Source organism: Leopardus geoffroyi, chromosome A3 (genome assembly GCF_018350155.1).
Source record: "Leopardus geoffroyi isolate Oge1 chromosome A3, O.geoffroyi_Oge1_pat1.0, whole genome shotgun sequence".
Classification (NCBI taxonomy): domain Eukaryota; kingdom Metazoa; phylum Chordata; class Mammalia; order Carnivora; family Felidae; genus Leopardus; species Leopardus geoffroyi.
The window spans coordinates 128,907,377-128,930,289 of record NC_059336.1 but is presented as its reverse complement, the minus strand read 5'-3'; the positions used below and the strand labels follow the sequence as shown (position 1 = coordinate 128,930,289).

Here is a 22,913-nt window from a genome sequence, read left to right as displayed (position 1 = left end):
TTCTGTTTTCAGATACTTCCTTTCATTGTGCACAAGGGAAACCAATTTTCAAATAAGCATATCTGAACCCACTCATCAAAAGAGCCCCGTCCCCTCAAAGTTCAGGAGCTTTTATTCAGGTGTGTGGCTGTTTCTCTGGCTATTGAAGGACCATCCCTCTTAAGAGTTGTGACAGGGGCCAATCTGACGCCTACCTGTCATAATACCAGTTCCATTACTATCTTCCAGTCAGATCTATTTTTTTTAAATCGTATCACTGACTTCATCTTTCACTCCATTTGATGTGCATTTATCTGTATCCCCAAACCAAAGCACCCTCAAGTGAGGAAAATACTCCAGGAGATATTCCAATGAATATGCTACAGACCCTGAAGGAAATTCCAAAACAAAAACAACCCAACAACAAACTAAAACGACAGAAAGGAACAACTGACAACATAATTGAAATAGATGCAGAGTCCTCAGGAAAGATCATTCAAGGGGAAGATCTTCATCTGAACACCTAAATTCCAGTAGGTTTATTTTAAAAAGTTATATTATTACAAAGATACAACTGACAAGATGATCTCTAGCATTTCTTGAACATATAATAACTGAATACAAAGCTTATTACAGCAGGAAAGATAAAAGAAATACTTCATTTCCATTAGCTCGGAGTATGACAAAAATCACCCTCAGAAAAAAGTCTAAAGAATCATCACTGTTACTTTCACCAGTAACAATAATCACCCTAAAATATAAATGTTTGCTTCAAGTGAATAATATCCACACAGATTTTATTTCATACGCACAAATGTATTAATCTTTTTTTTTTTTTTTTTCTATTTTATGATGCTTTGACATTCTGGGTGTTTGATTATCCTGGAAAGACTGCCCTTCTCAGAGCTAGAAATTCCTAAAGATAGGAAACAAATTACTCTGAGCACATCTCTGATATGCAAACCAACCAATTTAGAGCCAATACTCTGAACCACCTTCTCTCCAGTGGCTTTTATATTCCTCCACTCTAACCACCCCAGGGCCAGCCACTGGACAACCAGAGAAAACTACAGCCTGGAGTCTTACAAAATTATTCAAACAATCTATTTTAGGCTCGCTCAAATTTGCCTACAATCCCTCCCCTACTGTTCCCGTGGAAAGTACAATAAAGACTTTTGCCCAGGCTTTCCCCTCCCACCTCCACCTCCTCTGCCTCCGACCCCAGGCTGACCCAAGTGTTCCCCCGTGCTGAGAAGGAAAGCCGGCAAGAAGTGATTTAAAAAAGGCCAGCCAGGTGTCCGAGGCCGGATACTCTCCTTGCATGCTTTTGGCTTCTGTAATCCTGCTTGCCTGTTGCATCAGCCAACTGCCCACGTAGCAGAACTGATAACGCCTCCCACCCACCACGTGCAGCCAACAGAAGGTTTCCAATACCCGGAAGCTAGCCAGGCATAAAAGAAGGCCAGCGCCAGGGCTCACGGCTCAGCCTTTGGAGGTGACTCCGCTGGGCCGACCCTGGTGCGAAATAAACAGTCTGCTCTGATTCCCCGAGCACATGTCGCTTGTCTCTTCCTGGGCGTCAAGTATTTGCTGTAGCAATGGGGCCCTGGGTGGCCTGTCCTGCCTCCTATGTCTAGGGATCTGCAAGTATAAACTTCCTTCATGACCATCATTTCCACGTCTGGGTGTCTTACCATACCTAACGTAAAACCAAAATCCCACGTACATTTTGGAAAAACTAAAACAGCATCTATAAACTATAAAAACAGGCAGAATGATACAGTAAGTTGGGAACCATTTTCAGAAAGAGAACCCAGACCCACCATTGATTTATTGCATGGCTCTGTGTCCCAGAATTCAGAACGTTCTGAACTTCCAGGAAGTTATGCTAGAAATGTATCACATATGACATGATACCTTCAGCACGTTCCGAGAGCACCCAGAATCAAAGACATCACATTTCTGCTGTAAAACATTTGAATGCTCACACTAGATGAGATAAAGCAAAGATTAAATAACCTCATGTCAGTTTAATTCAGGTTTTGATGCCAAACAAGTTATAAGAAGTCCTTTTGGTTTTCGAAGCATTGTGAATCTTAGATCAGAGCCTTAGTTTTCAACGCGTATCATCTCTTTAGCATATAGAAAGCATCTAGAAGTTCCCTCCCCCCCCCCCCACCAAACAGTATAGACTTGAGGGAACAAATGACTTTCTTCAGTTAGGACACTTTTTGATTCCCCCACAAAGATGATGGATAATAGGTTCTTCTGATAAGAACTGCCAGAGCGGTAACAGAGGCAATTACTTCCATTTCATATAAATCATAATAATTATTATTTTTTTAACGTTTATTTATTTTTGACAGCGAGAGAGACAGAGCACGAGCGGGGAAGGGGCAGAGGAAGAGGGAGACACAGAATCTGAAGAGGCTCCAGGCTCCAAGCCATCAGCACAGAGCCCGATGCGGGGCTCGAACCCACGAACTGCAAGATCATGACCTGAGCCGAAGTCAGACACTCAACTGACTGAGCCGCCTAGGCGCCCCTAAATCATACTTGTTAATGAACTAGCTGCTGCATTTAGGCGTGGAGATGGACTGCAGCAGGACGACAAGAGCAGACCTGCACACACTGAGTAGCGGGTGCACTTCTGCCATCCTTGCTGTTACTCAGCCTCTTCTCACTGGGCACCCGACCCTCACTTAGCTGCTCCTCCCAACCTGTCTGTGGAAGAAGTTCGCGGTTTTCCTCAGCCAACAAAAAAGAAAGTCCCTTTCTACTGGTCCTGTGCCAACACATAAGTAAATCACACCGGTCTTGGGAAAAAAGCTTCCTCCCTTGGGAGCTCTCCCTTCTAACCCACTCTGCAGGCCTCGCCATCCTCTCTCAGATCTCGCCGAACCACAAGGCACTGCCACCTGGTCCCTCCTTGGCTTTCAGGGTCACAGGGTTCCCCGCAGCTCTCCTCAAATGACCCTCCTCCGTGTCCACGTCACCAGATCGCCTTCTCCTCGACCGCTGACTGTGGGAATTCAGTCAGACTATTTCATCCCTACCTGTCAACTCCACTTCACAATCTCTACCCAGGAGAACTCAGCCGTGTTCTTCATTTCAGCTGATACCTCAGCACTTTCCTAATCTTTATCTCTAGAGCCCTGATCCGTTTCCTACGACTTATATTACCGACCGGTTATTGTGACACTGCCACTCAAATATCCCTCCATGTTACTAATTCTCTCCTCGGTATCATTCATATTTCTGAAAAGGGTGCACTGTTCTTCCAGTTAGCAAAACACAAAATCCCAGAGTCATCCTGGACTTCACCCTCTCCCCTGCTTCCAACCGTCAGCCACCCAAGCAGGCTGATTCATTTCCAAAGAACTCATTCCCACAGACTTTCTACTTCCACTGCCACACACTCTACTTTAAAAACTGGAATCTTTCAACCCTACTTGATGCCTTCCAATCCATTCCAATCCATTTTGAAACCATACTTTCATACTAACTTCCTGTTATTTTTCATCAAGCATCAGTGTAATCGTGTCTCAACAGCTTAAAACACACATATACACCAACGCAATGAAGATATGCAGCTCTTCAATGGTTTCCCATTTCCTGAAGAATGAAAATTAAATTTTATTTGATGTTCAAGGTCTCGATAAATATGGGCCAACCTTAATTTACAGTTTTAACTGGTATTATCCCTGTCCTACACACCAGCTAAATTAGTCTGAATCTCTAATGATTTACATGCAAACTCTCTGCCTGCATTCATGCCATTTCTTTACCCAGCAATAATTATTAGTAGTATAAAACAAAAATACCTATAATTTTTAAAATATCTGCTCCAACAAGCCAGATATGAGAAAGACGCTTTGCATGAATTAGCTCTAATTCTTTTTGCATCACAAAAACCCCCCAAAGGAGACAGTGTTATCTTGCTTTCTACACGGGCTTGGAAAGCTAATGTAAATCACCTACACTCAGAAAAGTAGCTAATTTGTAAAGACAGTGTTGTGAACAAACTGTCTGTGCTCCCTTGAAACTTATTTGTTGAAACCGCAATCCCTAGTGTGACGGTATTTGGAGATGGGGCCTCGGGATGGTAATTAGGGTTACATGAAGTCACGCCTCTAGGCATTAAAACCTTCTAGGCAGCATGGAGACTCCAGGACTTCTGCAAAGTGAAAATCAAACCCCACATACAGGAAGCTGCTCAGTCTTTGAATCTGAAGCCACTGAAGAACATTTGACAAAATTATCAGTGAGGATGTGAAGTAGACTGATCCCAAAAAGTCTCACTGGGATTCACCAGATGTCATGATGACTACAGACTGAGTTGCCGTGATTTTACTGTACCATTAAGGTATATGGGGGGGGGGGGGGGGGGGTGGCCTGCCTTACATTTAAAAGTGTATATGAATTTAATTTGCAATGCTGGCTCTAAAATCTTGAATATAATGCATTTTCTAAACAAGTTATACAGTCAAAATCAGATGAAATCTATGCATAAGCCTCCAAGCACTAATTCTGTGCAAACTAAGTGCCTCTGGAAAGCACTCTATGATAAATTTAATTCCAGAACTAAATTCACATACGAGAGCTGCCCATATTATTGATATGGAAATCATTAGCCATTAAATCATTCATTTAGCTAAATAAATAATGATCAATTTTCTTCAGCTAGTCTCCATAAAAACCTTTTCATCAACTTTATTAAAAAATTCTGAAAAGCCAGATCATATTGGGAAGTTTAATTTGTATTATGACCTATTTCTGAACCAAAGTTAGAAGTCATATTATCACAATTTCTATTTTGGGTCAGTTAGCCTATATCACTCTTCAAATCTGCTGAGTTTCTGACAAATATTTGATTTTATAAAGTACCCAAAGACACCTACCTCAGATAAAATAGCATTATCAAGGGATGTCAAATGTTGACAGTGCTTATGAACATGCATCATAAGTTGCATCCCCAGATGTAAACTAAAGAGATTATTAAAATCACCTCTACATTTATAAAATAATTCCATTTTTAATATATACAAGCATTCTGAAATCTTTTTCCCACTCAACTGAATAATATTGGGAAAAAATTTTTAATACTTCAACGGACTTGGATTCTTTCCCTTGGTGGAGTAGTAAAATCTGAGCGTCAGAAAAGATAATTTGATGAGACACCAGGACACAAAAAAAAAAAAAAAACCACCTGCAGTCCCACTAAAATCTCACAGACACTACTAAGAACCGCGCACACGCCCCTGGGAAGTTAGAGTCGGATTCGCCAAGAGCGTGGCCTCAATTCCTGTCCCAGCAACTGACGCACACACTGTGCTCACTCTTGTCACCGTGGAGACGCTGATTTCACGTCTGCCATATGGAAAACCCGAGCAGGCCTGTACACCTTAGAAACAGATAGGACACGCAGGGTTTGACCCCCAGTGGGAAGAGAACAGACACAGACATAACAGGTATAGGTGGCATTCTCCGGATTGCCAGGTGAGAGGTTTACAAAGCAAGTGTGTCGGTTTGAAGAACAGACACGTGATGGGTAGGGAGATGCTAGCGTGTTAAGTGAAACTTCCAAAGGGTCTTCACCATGGCTTCCCAAGTGAATTGCCTTAGGAACTCTAAAAATATTTCATGCATGGGCTGCACTTCAGACGTTCTGAAATACAAGGTCTGTCGTGGATCCCAGGCATCAGCACTTCTTAAAAATTTTTCCAAGGGGCTCTAATGCGAAACAACTCCCCTGCTCTTTTGATCTACGTTGCCCTTCTTCATCCTTCAAATCCCAGGTCAAGTATCACCAGCTTGGAAGCCTCTTCAGGCCACCTTTCCACGTGGCTGTCACACGTCTATGATCCCAACACCTCTTGCGTCTGCTCTCATAGCCCTTATCACACACAAATGTGTCTGTCTTGTCTCCTCACCTGGACAGTAAGCCCTTGGAGGACAAGACCAGGTCTTCTGTGATTTTATATTCCAAGTACGGGGACAATGCCGAGCACACAGGTGGCTCAAGGACCACTCCTTCAGTGAGTAAAGGACGTATGGTGAGAAAAGGCACTGGAAGGGGTCCCCTGGTCCATCATCAGGCACGTGTCCCCTACTCCACACAGTGCCTGAAGAAAGTCTAACCTGCTTCATGTTTCAAGATCACTTGAATGTCCCATCATTTAGTTACCAAGTGCAGCAGAGATGGTCAAGTACTCTCAAGACCCTATGAAAAGGGGAGGCCTACTAACCCAGAAATCTGCACCTCATGAGGGCCTTTCACTTTCTCAAAAAAAAAAAAAAAAAAAAAAAAAAGAACACAGCTCTGGAAAATAGCAGAAGCCTTAAATGCACTGAGAAATCAGTCTGAGACAGGATGCTTGCTCTAAGAAGGCATCTGCAGGTTGGACAATGTGATGCCACTGTTTTGCCTTTGGGCGAAGCATGCCTTTTGTATGACAGATACTCTCATCAGCACATATATGTATGATGCAAGCTAAGCAAAACACTGTATCAATCCATGTTTCCAAACTTCCCGGTTATGATTTTAGTCCATTATTATGCCAATCAATGGGTGATACACTTCGACATCCAACCCACTATTTTCCTAAGGTCTTAGATTCTATCTGTGCAAAGCAGCTCAATAACCATTCATACTTTGATCCACAAGCAAACAATTACAGAGAATTTATCCAGAAACAGTTCTGAGGAACAAATGGGTGAAACAGAGGACACTTCCTACTCCTCTGGTATCCCTGCAGAACATGAGTATGGACAGGTCACGTGTGATAAGATGAAAAAGGAACATCTTTCATTCCCATTTTGAGATGCTTTTACTCTTCAGGACAATTTTTTCTCCTGCAAACTCCACCCTGCAAAAAATGGTATCTTCGACATATTAACAAATTTTGAATAGAAAATATCAAACTAAGTGACACTGGCATGTTTTTGTTCGTTGCTGTTATTATTTTTGATTCAAGGTCTAATGCAGTCCCCTGCAGAGGCTGGTAAAATGGGGAGAATACTACCCACTGCAATGATCAACGCTGAATCTGAATTCAGTTCAACCAACCACTGGCCGCGTAACTTAAAACAAACAAAACAAAAATAAAAACAAAACTATTCTTATCTCTGAGACATGCTTCTTTACACTGTAAAATACGACTGATGGTAGCTATCAGGTGGTCTGTTATTCAGATTAAATAAAATACTGTACTAATAGCATTTGATACGGGGCTTCTCTTGCAGTAGGCAAAGCAAATGCCACCTACCAATAAATGTCTACGGAACTGAAAAAAAATACTTAAAAGACAATCAAAAAAAGAAAAGCAAGCAGTAATAAAGAATAGTTAAAAGGGGAAACAGCAATGTAACTACACTCTTCATGTATATTCAGCATTGTTTCTAAGACGTGCCATGAATTTAATAATAGCTTTTTGGAGAAAAGCAAACAAACAAAAACGTACTCATCGATTGTGAGACACCCTGATTTCAGAAATAAGAGGTAAAAAAAAAAAAAACATACATTCAGAACTGAAGGAAAAACCTCTAGTATTCAAGAGGCCCACACAGTAGATAGCAAAGTGGTATTTGTTCCCCCTCTTTCCAACTACATATAAATACTGATTGAAAGAAGGATTATCCAAAAATGAGTGACAAGAACAGGATTCTGGGAAAACAGCAGTTCTATTCCACACACACATTTTCCCCAATTTTATCCCATACATCGATGTGCTCAGTTAAGACAGCATCATCCAGATTTACTGGTGGTGAGAGACAGTCAGAAATATGTAAGTGGCAGGTGTGGATAGGTCTGCCAAGGACACAATGTTTTGCCCGCCCTCCTCTTTTCTTCTTACTGACGCCTGGAATATAGACAAGATGGCCGGAACTCCGGCAGCCTTTAATTCATGAGGTATTCACTATGGATGACAGAGCAGAGAGAGAGGGAAATGAAAGAAAACAGTTGAGGAAACTATCCTGGAACCTTAAAAAGAAGTGAGGAGATGAAAGAGAAAAAAACACACAAATGGTAAGACGCCATTGGTGAACTTGCGTCCATTGAATTCTTTTCAAAAAATTCTACACGGAAAGATAGGCTGCCACACAGAAAATTCTTAAATGAAATACACATCTACGTTCTGTGAAGCAAATACTTCAGAGTTCTTAATTAACACATAAAATCGGAAAGCATCGAATATTTATTGAGCACTTTATACCATTCACTGTAAGAATCACTTCACATAATTAGAAACTTAAATACAGGAATCCTATCATCCTTATCCTTTTAAATCCTCAACATTAGTAAGTATCCAGAAAACGGAAGGTACTCAATAAATGTTTTACATAAGTGAATGGGGGTGTCAGGTTAAGCTATTCAAAACTACTGAAAACTTATATTCTTGTTTTTCCCAACTTCCATTCACTCGTATAGTTTTTCACTTACGGATCTCCTAGTAAGACTTACACACAGTCAAGGAGCTGGAACTTTCTTTCATACCTTCTGTTGTTGGAAATACCTCCTCCCCTTCAGTTTTCGTCTCAGCCAGTTTTCCAGTTCTTAGCAATACTTCTGCAAAGCTTTCTACTGGAACGTGCTGATACGGGTCACAGGTCACTGCAGACTAGACAGAAGCGGTTACACCATTTAGTAGGGTGTCTTTTCTTCTATGAAGATGTTCTAAGAACAGAATCGTAGGCTTTTATATCTTCTGATGATGTGAATTATAACTTCTCACTTACTAAAGCACATTATTTTATGTAAAGTTTCAAACAGATTTTAATCTCATAATATGTCATAATAGACACAAGTCATATAAAACCAGTGAATAACATGAGTACGAAGCCAAAGATGTACATTTTCAACAATATTTTAGAGTTTTTTTTTACTGAAATGCCACAAGAGCATGACAGTTGAGCCTACGTTCTTAGGCACACTGTCCTTACCTCCGTGACAAAGGGATCGGAGAGGACGGATTCATAAAAAGGATGGTAGCCTTGTCTTTCTAGCCCTTCATTGGCTATGGTTCCCGTTTGATAAGCACCGCCAAACTCTCGCCCCTAAACAGAACAAAGTGAAGAACAGTGGGTAAAAAGAAAGGCCCTGGGGGTGGGGGGAGAAGGGAAGCAGGGGTGATTTCAGGAGAAACTGACCCACGTGCAGTGTGTGAGCTACAGAGAGTGTCACAGCAACACAGACACTCAGCAGAGGACGTAGGAATAACAGCTGCCCTCTAAGAGGCGTTTCCACCTGACCCTGCAGCTCCTCTGGATTCTCCGGTCACTTTGACATCAGTGAATCAGAAACAAAGAAGCAATCAGTGTTCGACTCACGGCAAGTTTTCTAGCCTAGAGTCAGAATAACCTTCCTCAAACATCACTTGGTACACATAGCCCCCTTGCCCAGCTTTGAGCAATACCAACAGGCGGCAGCATCAAGTCTAAACCACGTAAAATAACACTTAAAGTTCCTTGAGGTTAGTTAACATCATTAGTTAACATCAAAGGCTAATTCTTCCCTCCAACCAGCCGATTTACTACATGCATCATACCAGCTTCTAGGCCTTTCTTCCACTAGGAGCAGCCTGTCCATTGCTGACTGCCCCGTTAAACCCCCCTGCCACCCCCCTGCTTGCAGGCCTGCCTCACTGCCTCATACCTCACTGCTGAAACCCTCCCAGCTGGAGGCTGGAAGGAAGTGCGCCCCTGTCACGTCCCCGCTCATGTCCCCGCTACCCCACACCCCACCATGTGCCAACCATGACCTTGGGCAGCAGCAAAGGCCCTTCTGTACATGACGATGACAACTACAACGGACACTTACCAAAAATGATCCAGTATCAGGCACAGGGCTAAACATTTCATCTGAGACACATACCCCCAAAAGGTCCACGAGGGGAGACAGAAAAGTGACCAAAATCAAAACCCCAGTGACGCACACCACGATAGGAGACGCAGGGCCGTCCCCCAAAGTCAAGCACTCTCCATCGCAGTCAGTGGTATGGACATCTACCCAACGGTCTCGGCCAGGTCATCCTCGGTTCTCCCCTTTCCCGCAGAGTCCACACCCAGACCACCCACAGGTCCACGAAACGCATCTCCCACTTCCTCCCTGGCTCTCCAGTCACCCCAGCACTACCTCTCGCCTGGAGCCTCTTTGCTCCTACTCCTGACTCACCCGGCCAGCTCTCTACACAGCACTCAGATGACCTTAAATGAAGGTGGATCACACGACAGCTTGCCTGCACTCCACACCAGCTCCCCGTCTTACTCAGAATAAGACCTGTGGACCCACCAGTGTCTCTACAAGGCCTTGGACACCAGCTCCTCTCTCTCATCTCCTACCATTCTTCCCTGCTGCTCACTCTGTTCATACTACACAGGCCTCCTTTCTGTTCTGCAAGGATGTCAAGCACCTTCCTTTGAAAAGGGCTCTGCATGTGCTCTGTGTGGCTCAGTCAGGCTTCTGCTGAGAGTGAGTCCTGGGAACCCCACCTTCTATCCACGTCAGACATTAGAACTTCTCTCTCCCCGATACGGATCCTTCTCCCGCCACCTTGCAGAAGCCTCCTCACCGTCCGCATGACTGCCTACCGCTACATTATTGCACAATTACTTTATTGGCGGGTCTGTGTGCAGGCTCTGCCAGGCGAAGGGCTTGCCGCCCTGCTCCCAATCACTAGCTTGGGCTCTGGCACACCGAATATGCCGGAAGAGTACTTGGACAGCGAATAAAATGAACGCTACACCCAGAGAGCATCTGGGGTGACCTGGTAAACAGCATGTTTCTCTTTCCTCTGAGCTTTCCGGAGAGCCCAAGGACTGCAGGGTGAGAACGCACGGAAGTCAGCAGAGGAGCAGTGGGTTTCATGCGTCACGGAGAGCACAATCGCTCAAACGCTTGTCCTGACCTCGACTTCCCGAATGGGTGAAAGAGGCTGGTACGCTGCTCTCTTTACCCAGAGCACCTACTAGAAACTGAATGTTCGTGTCGCCTGCTGAAATTCACATGTTGAAATTCTAAGCCCCAACATGACAATTAAGAGGTGGGTGGGGCTTCTGGGTATATATACACGATGAAATATTACTCAGCCATAAAAATGAATGAGATCTTGTCATTTGTGTTGACATGGATAGACTTAGAGGGTATTATGCTAAGTGAAGTAAGAAAGACAAATAAAATATGATTGCACTTATATGTGGAATCTAAAAAACGAAGTAGCAAACCAAAAGAAAAAAATAAAAAGGCATAAACAGACCCATAAATAAGAGAACTGGTGGGGGCCAGAGGGGAGGGGGTGGGGGATAGGCAAAATGGGCGAAGGGGAGTGGGAGGTACAGGCTTCCAGTTACAGAATGGGTAAGTCACAGGTAGGAAAGGTACAGCATAGGGAACATGGTCAAGGCCACTGTAAGAGTGTTATATGGTGACAGATGGCAGCTATGTTTGTGGTGGGTGTGTACAGGATAGCGTATAGAGTTGTCAAATCACTATGTCATACCCCGAAAAAAATAAGAGTTGGGACCTTGCAGAGGTGGTCAGCTCTGGGAAATGGGAGTCCTCATGAATGGGACGGACCAGACCTCTTATAAAAGAGACTCCAGAGAGCTCCCTCACCCCTTCCACCATGTGAGAACATAGCAAGCAGACCCCAGCAGACACTGAATGTTCCTGAGCTTTGATCTCAGACTTCCCAGCCTCTAGAACCGTGAGGAAGAAATGGTTGTTGTCACGCCCCCCAGTATGTGGTATTACTGTTATAGCAGCCCAACAACCTCAGCCTTCCTGCCAGCTTCTAGCGCTTTTTCATGATTACTGGCCCACAGAAATACAGCAAAAACAAGTAAGCATTGAGGGAATCATTTTCCTTTTCATCCCCCTAAATTCTAATTCTGACATCTGATTACACCTAAATCTGTAGCAGTGTCTTTTGCAAGACCCTATAAAATTCTATAAAATAAATGCCACATTCTATAAAATAAATTACTCTTCCCCTGGATGATGGGAGGCTTAGATTTCTTAACGCATTATTTTAAGGATCTAGAGAAGAGAAAGCTGTAACAACATGAACACAACTGAAAACCAGTGCTGATGGACTGACATAAGCCACACAATGGGTCTTTAGAAAAAAGAGGCATCACTTACTTGAAGTGGCCGAAGGTAAGTTAAAGACTTCTTCCACCACTGCCCATCACTCACGGCCTGCAGCACGGCCTTGGTGGTAGTCGTGGTGCTGGACAGGACTTTCATGGTGGCCGCGGTGCCCCAGTGGAACAGGTCTGTGTTGCTGCCAGGAACGCTGGCTTCACCCTAGTTAGAAAAGAAAATGGCAAGATCAAAAATGTAGGCTGTCACTGTCATAGGAACAGAGGGTGATCATGAGGTTACTGACAATTATCAGACACAAAGATACATTGTAAAATCCATCTGTGGGGCACCTGTATGGCTCAGTCGGGTTGGGCGTCCGACTCTTATTTTTGGCTCAGGTCATGATCTCGCGGTTCTGTGGGTTCTAGCCCCATGTCGGGCTCTGTGCTGACAGCAGGGAGCCTGCCTGGGATTCATTCTCTCTCTTTCTCTCTCTCTGTGCCCTTCTCCCACTCATGCTGTCTCTCAAAATAAATAAACTTAAAAAAAAAATAAAAATAAAAAATAAAATCCATCTTGGCTAGCAACAAAAAAACGGGAAACGAAGCATTATTGGTATATCGTACCTCCTTGGAGCACTTACAAAAGAAAATTTGGTAAAGGAAAAACCATCATGATGCATTGTCAAAGAATCCCCTTCAGAAACATTTATAAAGTAAATAACGGGTTCTTGATTTTTTACCAATCTAATATCCTACAAAGACAAACTCCCATTTATTTCTTAGACATTCTGAAATATTTGTTATTTAGGTTAATTATGAAATAAATTATTCATTTGAACAATGCTACTATGACCCAGACAAAGGGAGGGAATTCAGAGGGCCCATCTATAAATGTTGAAAGGTATTTTGTTTTTCATCTAAACAACTTGATGATTAATAGTGTTGAAAAGGTTTATAACATGAAACTTCCTGCCAATCTTGAAGCAATCAAGCGAAAATTCTGACTCCCCATTTACTCACCTGAGAGATTCCATGTGGAGAAAAATGCTAATATATTAACTTCATTTTAAATGGAAATGACAACAATCACATCTGCTTCTGATCAAAGAAAAACATTACTTGTTCTATAAAAACCAAGTTCTTGGTTTAGTGTTAATCTACTTCCGCTTATTTTAAGTTTTCCATTTAATAGAAAGCAAAAATTGAGGCCTAGTCCCACTATTTCAATAGCCTTCTTAATACTAATAGGAGAGTTTAGTTTGGCTATTTAGATCCATATCACAGCACAAGCAATAAAAAATGTAAACTATGTAATCAGTCAGTAGTCTCCAGGGCATTATCACACCACAAATAATGCACCATTGCAGACTATCCGGCCAGTTGCCCTTTATGGTAAGTAGCATTAAAGACCCCCAAAGATGTCCACGTCCCAATCCCTGGAACCTGGGAATACACTGCATTTCATGGCAAAGGGACTCTGCAGATATGATTAAGGACACTGACCCTGAAGTAAAGATTATCCAAAATTATTGGTCCTTTAAACGAGCCTTTAATCACACGAGCCTTTAAACAGAGAAGCTTTCTCAGTTAGGGTCAGAGAGAGGGTGTCCGGGACATGCCATGGAGGAAGAGGCAAAGAGAAACCTGAGGCATTGGAGACTCAACCCATCGTCGCTGGCTTTGAAGATGGAGAAAGCGACCACAAGCCTAGGCATGTGAGCGGCATCTAGAAGCTGCAAACAGCTCTGAGGTGACAGCCAGCAAGGCTACAGGGACCTCCGTCCTATGACCACAAGGAATTGACTTCCGCTAACACCATGAGTGAGCATGGAAACAGATCCTCCTTTGAGGCTCGAGAAAAGAGCACAGCCCTGTGTGCACCGTGATCTTGGCCATGTGAGACTAAAGAGAGACCCATCAAAGTCTGCCAGATCTCTGTCCTAGGGGAATTAGAAGATAATTTATTTGCATTGTTTTTAAGTGGCTGAATTTGTGGTAATATGTCATAGCAGCAATAGAAAACAAATACATCATGTTAGGATACTTAATTTCTAGAAAACTTTGTGAACTTTACTCTTACTTCCAAAAGGAAATGAATTTAAGCTTTACTAACCAATGCTTACAACTTATCCAGTTTTTGTTTAAGGCTTCTGGTAAGATTTTCTAAACTGTGCTTTTAACATGAAAAAAGTTGTGTCCCAACACTAGAAGAAATGATAATTAGGTGACAGAGTAGTGGTGTTAGCTAAGCTATAATGGCAACCATACTGCAATATAAATATGCCAAATTAATAACCTTATGCTAAAACAATGTTTTATGTCAAAAATATCTCAATTTTAAAAAAGTTTTAAAAACTGTTTCCTGTGGGCTCTTTGGACATTGAGAAAAGTATAAAATACCAACTCAATGTAATCATTGTCATTTGATTATAAAAACAACATAAACACTGGATGTTAATATGGAAAAAAATCACATGAAGTTGCTTGTATACTTATAAGAGCAACAACGTTAAAAATAACTGTTTGGGGTTTAGGTGCCAATAAAACACAATACCTCTCCTGGGTTTCAGATCATCTCAGATACTGCACCTTGGTTCACTGAATGCCATTCTGCTCCTACAAACTGTCCTACTACTGTTACAAGTTGGTATGTTAAAGACTACATCTCTTAGACTCCCTATTTTGGCATTCCACACATAATCTAGTTCTCCTCTCGTAAATGCACCTGCTGCATGGAATTTGGGAGGCGGAACTCTAGTAGAGACCACACCTCTGTTACTTCTGCCTTCTGCCTTCTGCTGCCTGCCTGCCTGCCTGCCTGCCTTCCTTCCTTCCTTCCTTCCTTCCTTCCTTCCTTCCTTCCTTTCCTTCCTTCTATAGTCTTAGTTATTCTTCTACAACAGTGGTAATAGAAGCCCCAGTGCCCAGACTCTAGTTTTATGCGTGTAAAGGCTGGCTTGTATCCTGGTCGTCAGTTACCACTGGAGCCAACTGATAAGGAGTGGCTTTCTGCTTTCGCAGCTTATTTATGGCAGATTGCAGCTCCCCTAGCAGGCAGGTTCTGTAATTTTTCTAGTAGTTGGTCTTAGAAACACATCTAAAGCCTGCTCCTCCAGTCCTTTCAGTGATTTTTAATCCTAATCTCCATAAAGCCCTTAATTTTCCATTAAAAAAAAACAAACTCCTTCTGCTAAGAGCTAGAATATTTTCTGTAACCCACAACTGAATCTTGCATGATTTTTTTAATTAAAAATATATAAGTAGGAATCAGAGAAATCAGCAATACTATCTTCATTCTGGAATACAGAACATGGCTTAAATCCACTGTCATAATTAGGCTAAAATTTTTCTGCAAGTCTTGGAGTAACTTTTCCAAGGAGGAGTTGAGTCTACAGAGTAGACAAGCCTAACGAAAATCACCATGGCAGCTCAGAGGGAAACTGAGCAGAACGAATACCCAGAACTGCCTCAAACCAGTGCCGTCCAACCCATTAGCCACAGTCATGCGGGGCTATCGCACACTTGATACGTGGCTATTCCAAAATGAGATGTGCTGTAATGTACCACACTGGATTTCAAGGGCTTTGTACTAAAAATAACAAATAAATAACATAACCCTCATGTGCGTAACCTCAAGGAACAAAGATCAAAGCAGAATGCACCCTTTCTGTGGACAGGCATAAGCAGGAGGGAGCCCAGCTGGGGTGGGGTGGGGTGGGGGTGCTAAGCCTTACATTTCCAGTTTCTTCTCTCAATTTCAGCAATCAGGACAATTACACACACACCCTCTCCTTAGCATGTGTTGGACAGAGGGGGTGAAGAGCGTGGAAGGGGAGATGATGAGAGACTTAAACTCATCATCCAAACCTCAAAGGACAAGGCAGGAAGTCCTACCTAGGAAAAACCAGACTTCTCCCTTCAAGAGTGATAATGATGGTAGCTTGCTATGTGCCAGCACTTTACAAAGTGCTTCATACCTGTATTGGGCATAAGAACCAGAAGGAAATACACACACACACACACACACACACAATAGCTTTAGTGGTAGCATTACTAGAATTCCTTTCTGTCCTTAATCTCTTTGCTATGTGAGGAGACAGCAGTGGAGGCTCATTTAGTCACCGCTTTGGTACCACAAACAGCTGGTTCATCAACGAAGAAAAATAAGCTGATTCCAGCTCCTGCCTTGCAGAGGCCCCTCTTCGCTAGTAAGGCCACAACCCCAACCAAGGAGCATGTGATGTCACACAGTGGCAATGTTACCTCCAGCTCCTGTCCCGCATTTACAGGGTGTGGACTTAGTCCCCTGGTCCACCTGTCATCGTGCACGTGACCCACCAAGTCCGGCCTAAGCACACCTCTCCGGGCTAACGAAAGCTGTGGAGGTCGTGTATACTCTGCTTCATTCTGTGTCTAAGATCCCCCCACTTGCCAACCGTACGTGGAGAGGAGAGAGCTCTATGTGTCCCTGTGTGAATAACACTGCCAAAAATAGTTCTTCGCCAGAAATAAATCTCAGAAGGAATCTGAAGTATACATGGTCTCTCTTTATATAGATGTAGGAGATACAGATATATATGTAAAATATACAGCAAGCATCTCGATTTATTGGCTATATTCCTGACTTACTTAATATTTACAACTGGAAAAAAAAAACACAGAAGCAAATTAGAATTCATTCACTTACACGGCAGTTACTACGTGACTCTCATTCGGCGTCACGCCCTACACCAGGCAATGAGGTGACAAAAACAGGGAAAACACAGTCTGTGCTCTCAAGTTGCTCAGAAACCAGGGAGGGAGGCAGAGATGTGGACACAGCCCTGCAGTACAATCTCAGCCTCTAAAGTAGACATACATCTACGGTGCCACGCGACACGAAGAGAGGCCACACCTCCCCTGCCCAGAGGTGCAATCACAGAAGGCTTCATACAGAAGGTAGTATTTTATCGGGAAAGAATGCAGGCCCCCCCACCCCCCAAAGGAGGAAGAGATGCTTTCAGGCAGACTTACACAAGAACGAGAGCGTGAAATGAAACGACACAGCAAACTGGAGGAATCTTGATCAAGTCAGTGAAGGTGTGGACAGTGGCACGCGAGGGCAAGGGGCCGATCGATCACCAGCATGGAGCGACAGAGAAGGAGCTGGAGCGAGAACCCCGCTGACCAGGCCAAAGCACCCCCGCTGCTGGCCTGACAGACGGGAAGCCACTAAAACCGTTCACGCAAATGGGGTGGCAAACTCAGATCTGTGTTTTAGAAATATCATTCCAGGCACAAGAATCCAGTCAGGAGGTTGGTGTGTTAGTCCAAGCTTAAAATAATCACGGGCCAAATTAGGATCGTGATGCTAGGAATATATGAGGTTGCCATAAGGGTATTTTGCCACCTGAATGCATATATTAAATTCAAATGTTTTTATTTCTAATTCTTCTCAAAGTGAAAAGGGCCTGAGGTAAGTCAGATAAGCAGAGAAATTCAAGGATTCTGACTCCGACTTTCTAAGAAATAAAGTACATGGTCACCAAGCTGGGTCTTAGTGAAGAGCAGAGAGAAAGAAGAAAAGAACAGAAGATAAGTCAGGAACCCAAGCAAACATTCATGGTTAGCTAAGCAAGGTTAGACGCAGTGGGGGGAAAACAATGAACAATGCAAGTTACTGAGAAAGAATGAAGACAGGACCAGGTTTGCAGAGAGGAATAAGAAAGATCAGGGGGCAGCTGGATGGCTCCATCCGCTGAGCATCTGACTTCAGTTCGGGTCATGATCTCAGGGTTCGTGGATTCGAGCCCCACATCAAACCCCGCACTGGGCCCAGCACTGACGGCGCAGGGCTTGCTCGGGATTATCGCTCTCCCTCTCTCTCTGCCCCTCCCCTACTTGCGCTCTGTCTCTCTCAAACTTAGGAAAAAAAGATTTTATATATATATACATATATACACACACACACACACACACACACACATACATACATGTTTTTTTTTTCTAGGAGTGATGTCTAATAGGAGTCTGGTTTATATTACATAAGAGACATGATGGCTACCATTTACTAAATGGTTCTTATGTGTCAGGTGCTGGGTAGGTGCTTCCTCTGGTCATTCCTGGGTTTTAGAATAACACTGCAAGATAGGTATGCAGAAGCCATATGATGCACAAGCCAAGTGCAGATGCTGCCCACACGCAACTGGCCTAGGGGTGTCTCCTCTTCCTGACCAGGTCGGGCTACCAAAACATGTGGTCCACTTGTTCTGCAGACGGATGTGACACACGAGTAACATCACAAGGACATACGAATATATTTGAGAGTACTTACTCTCCTGTGTCATGAAAATACGATCTCATTAAAGATGGTTTGAAAAATTCAAAAGGCTAGGGGGAAAAGAAGATAGTACTTATTCACAGCATCGCAATACAAAGACAATACTGCCAGGATACAGTCTCTCTTCCTGGCTTTAATCCAGGCTTAGAGATCTTTCTTTAAAACTTTTTTTTTTTAATTTTTTTTTCAACGTTTATTTATTTTTGGGACAGAGAGAGACAGAGCATGAATGGGGGAGGGGCAGAGAGAGAGGGAGACACAGAATCGGAAACAGGCTCCAGGCTCTGAGCCATCAGCCCAGAGCCCGATGCGGGGCTCGAACTCACGGACCGCGAGATTGTGACCTGGCTGAAGTCGGACGCTTAACCGACTGCGCCACCCAGGCGCCCCATTCTTTAAAACCTTTTATCAAAGAAGAAGATATGTTAAAAAATGTATGCACGCAAGCATACAGTTTGGTAAATTATAACACACTCATGCAATCAGCACTTAGACTAAGACCATCACCAGGATCCCAGATGCCACTTTTGAGATCACTTCTAGCCATCCCCGTGGCCGAGGTAGATGCTATTCTGACTTCTGGTAGTATAAATTAGTTTTGCCTATTTTTATACTTTATATGAATGGAAGTGTGTCTTGGGGTCTGATTTCTATCACTCAACATAAATTCATCCATATTCTTGCAAGTAGTTGAAGACTGTCCAATTCGTTGTTAGTGTAATATCGTTACACTGTTAATGTAACAGTGTTATATAGCGTGAACATATCAGAACTTACTTATCCTTTTTTTCTATTGATGAGTATTTGGATACTCTCCAGTTTGTAGCTAATACCAATAGTGCTGCCTTGAACATGCTAATAGTTATCTTTTGGTGAATATATGCATTTCTGGAAACAAATCTAGTAGGGGGATTACTAAAACATAGAGTATGCATATGTCCAGACTTAGTGAATAGTGCCAAACATTTATACTCTAACCAGCAATTACAACAGTCTGGTCACTCCACATCCATGCCAACATCTAGCATTACATGTCTATTTCCTTTTAGCGGTAGCACTGAGGATATGGTAGTATCTCTTTGTGGTTTTAATTTGAATCTCTCTGATGACTAATGAAGTCGAACAGCTTTTAATAGATTCACTGGTCATCTGACCATCTTTTGTGAAGTGTCTGTTCAAGTCTTTTGCCTTTCTTCTGTTGGTTATCTGCCTTTCCCACTCACCTCTAGTTCTTCACACGTTCTGGACACACATCCTTATTACATGTACAAATTGTGAATATGTTTTACTACTTGGCAGATTATATTTTCATCGTCTTAATGTTGTCTTTTGATTAGTAGAAGTTCTTAAATTTTACATTACTCTAATTTATCATTTTTTTCACTTTATGATTAGTATTTTTTGTATATTTAAGAAATTGTTGCTTACTCCGAGCTCACAAAGATGTTCTTCTATATTTTTGTTGACCTGTAATATTTTTGCTGTAAGTAAAATCCTGTTAAGACAGTGTCCCACCCTCTCTCCTATGCACCTGGAGCATTAGATGCATCCTTTCAATGCACTTACCATAAAATTTTGATAATCTCATTTTTTTTGTTTGCCTTCCCAACTAGACAGTAGCTTTTCAAAGGTAGGGATTATGTTTATTTACCACTATATCCTCAAAGCATGGGAAAATCCCTAACTTATAGTGTATATCTGTAGATATGTAGAAGTCTGGGTTTACTGCACTATTGAAATGTTTGAGGATACATTTTCTCAGGCCTAATATGTTGTGCCCATAGTAGCTAATGTTATTCAAATAAGACTTCATGCCACATTTCAAATCTTCTTCACCTTTATAATCTTAATTGAGAGGGTGTATTGAATGATTAAACTGTCATCAACTAATCCAAGTACAGAATTAAAACTACAAACAAGGTAAGAAATAAACGGCACTTGAACAGAATGCAACTTCACTCGGAGGAAAATCAAGTCAACTGAAAGATATCAAAAAATACAGGCTATAAAACAATCATTCCATTTCATAAAATGAACCTAAACTTTACTTCTCTATTTCATACACATAGGCTAACTTCAGACAGGACATTTAAGACTTATGAAAATTAAAAGCTTGTTCCAGAACATAAATGAAATTGACATGTTCAGAAATGTACGAGATAAAAGGCTTGTAAGAGATTCCCTGATGAGAATTACAAAAGAGAAAGTAAAAGGCTCATTTGGACCACAGAAGAAGCATCGAACTTTGGGACAGTCTACCAGAATTATACTGTACCTAGAATAATTAATGAGGAAAATAGTTTTCATTCAAATACATATAATGGGGGTGGGGGCTGGGCAAAATTTACTCCTGAAACGATTACTACTGGCACTTTTTATATTCATAGTTGCACACTGTGAATTAATTTAGAATGTATAACAGCAAAAATAGATTAATCCCCCAAACCAAATCAACAACTGCCAGCATAAAATTTAACATGAAATCTCATTAACGTCAATATGTTACACAGCTCAGAGGTTAACTTACAAAGCACTAATAGTATCTCTCAAATTCTACAACAGACACCATTACCGACCAGGTTCACGAGAACAAGAATAGTTCCACATCTCAAGTCTGGCTTACAGAGTCTCGTTGATCAAGGACTATAATGAACAATCTATTTTGGAGTTGCTATCTCTGGTATCTGGTAACATAAGGGCTAATTTCTGAGAAATCTGTTTGCCTCCTATAAACTGAGCTGGTGGTACACATGAAATAGGTAAGGATTACAAATAGCGCTCGAACTGAACTCATCCACCATCCCTTCCCTTCCAACAGATCTTTAGATGATCCAAAGTTCTTCCCTGCACCCAACGCTTCTAGCAAGTTTCACCCAGAACCTAAAATGTTAAGAATATAGTCTTTATCATTACTGGTGATACTACTTTTAGAAGTGTCTGAGGGAAAAGAAAGAAAGAAGAAAAGAAGGAAAGAAAGGAAAGAAAAGAAAGAAAGAAAAGAGAAGGAAAGAGAAGAAAGAAAAGAAAGGAAGGAAAGAAAAGAAAGAAAGAAAAGACAAAATAAAAAGAAAAGAAAAGAAAAGAAAGAATGAATCTGTCAGAAGCAGCAATAGAAAAATACCCCATGGAGCAAATCGCTCCAAGGTCTGACTCTGCTTCAGTTCATCTGCTAAGTAACAGGTCAGGTTATATAATTCAGATGTTTTCACCTTTGCGAATCATGAACCCCTACACAATTCCGATCAAAGCTGGAAGTCATTCCTCCAGAAAACAGAATGCACATGCTGTGCACACACAGGAACACACCAAGTCACATACACACCCCCCCACACACACACACACAACACACACACACCCAAATACAGCACACTACTTCAGGGGCTTTGAGAATCAAACCCTTCTTGAAACTGCTGGCATTCCTGGACCAAGATTAAGAGACCTGTAGTTAGGAAAAATACAGGTATGTGAAGTATATTTTTATTTTCTTTCACCATGCCAAATTTTTAAATCTCTTTTGATTAAATAATTTGGGGTTCTAAATCCATCCACAAAATAAATTTACTGAACATATACCTCTGGCATGCTTACTATGTTTAAGACCCAGTGCTAGGCAACAGGGTTACCACAATGATTAAGACATTGTCCCTGCTCTCAAGGAACTCATAGTACATTAGGAAAGACAGGCAAACAGGAAATTTGCCTTATTTCACCAATGAACTGAGAACTTATCAAATTGGATCCCACTGGAATATTCCTCCCCTTATAATAAAAGAATTTATCCACACCCATCATATCCACATCTTAACCTTCCTCATTTATTTTCTTCACATATTCAACAAATATTTGGACATCAAATACAACAAGGACACTTGTAGTAGATACTGAAAACAGAGCAGTGAACAAAACATGACTCCTGCCACCCAGAGCTCCTCTTGTATTCCAAGAGGAGATAAGCCAAAGATAAATATAAAGCATGTCAGAGAGGTGTATCAGATAAATGATAGGAAAAGAGCTAGGAAGAAAAATAAAGTGGTATATCGGGAGTAGGGGGAACACTGTAATTGTGTATGCAGGGACCGGGGAAGCTCTCACTGAGCAGACATTTGAGCAGAGACCTGGAAGGAGCGAAGATAAGTCACTGAATATGTGAGAGAAAAACACAGCAAGGACAAGGACCAGAGGGAATGTTTAGAGAACGGAAAGAAGGGCAGTATGCCTGGAGTACAGTGGGCAAAGTCAGTGGGGGGTTAAGGAGAGAAGAGATCAAGTCAAACAGGTAGTAGGGAAGATAGATCATGGGCGTCCTCATAGGAGATCATAAAAGCTTAGCTTGTACTCCACGGAATGTGGCGTGATCTGACATATTTTTTTTTTTTTCCAACGTTTATTTATTTTTGGGACAGAGAGAGACAGAGCATGAACGGGGGAGGGGCAGAGAGAGAGAGGGAGACACAGAATCGGAAACAGGCTCCAGGCTCTGAGCCATCAGCCCAGAGCCCGACGCGGGGCTCGAACTCCCGGACCGTGA

At 42.2% G+C, this 22,913-nt stretch overlaps 1 protein-coding gene across 5 annotated transcripts in view; it reads right to left on the bottom strand.

Moving 5' to 3' along the window:
• NBAS (NBAS subunit of NRZ tethering complex) overlaps positions 1 to 22,913 on the bottom strand; it is a 360,511-nt gene that overhangs the window by 117,194 nt on the left and 220,404 nt on the right. For all 5 annotated transcript variants that reach the window (XM_045447679.1, XM_045447678.1, XM_045447677.1 and 2 more), the window contains 3 exons: positions 12,122 to 12,286; positions 8,923 to 9,036; positions 8,477 to 8,600 (listed from right to left, as the gene is read on the bottom strand). In XM_045447679.1, the coding sequence (XP_045303635.1) occupies positions 8,477 to 8,600; positions 8,923 to 9,036; positions 12,122 to 12,286 (403 nt within the window). The remainder of the gene's footprint in view (positions 1 to 8,476; positions 8,601 to 8,922; positions 9,037 to 12,121; positions 12,287 to 22,913) is intronic.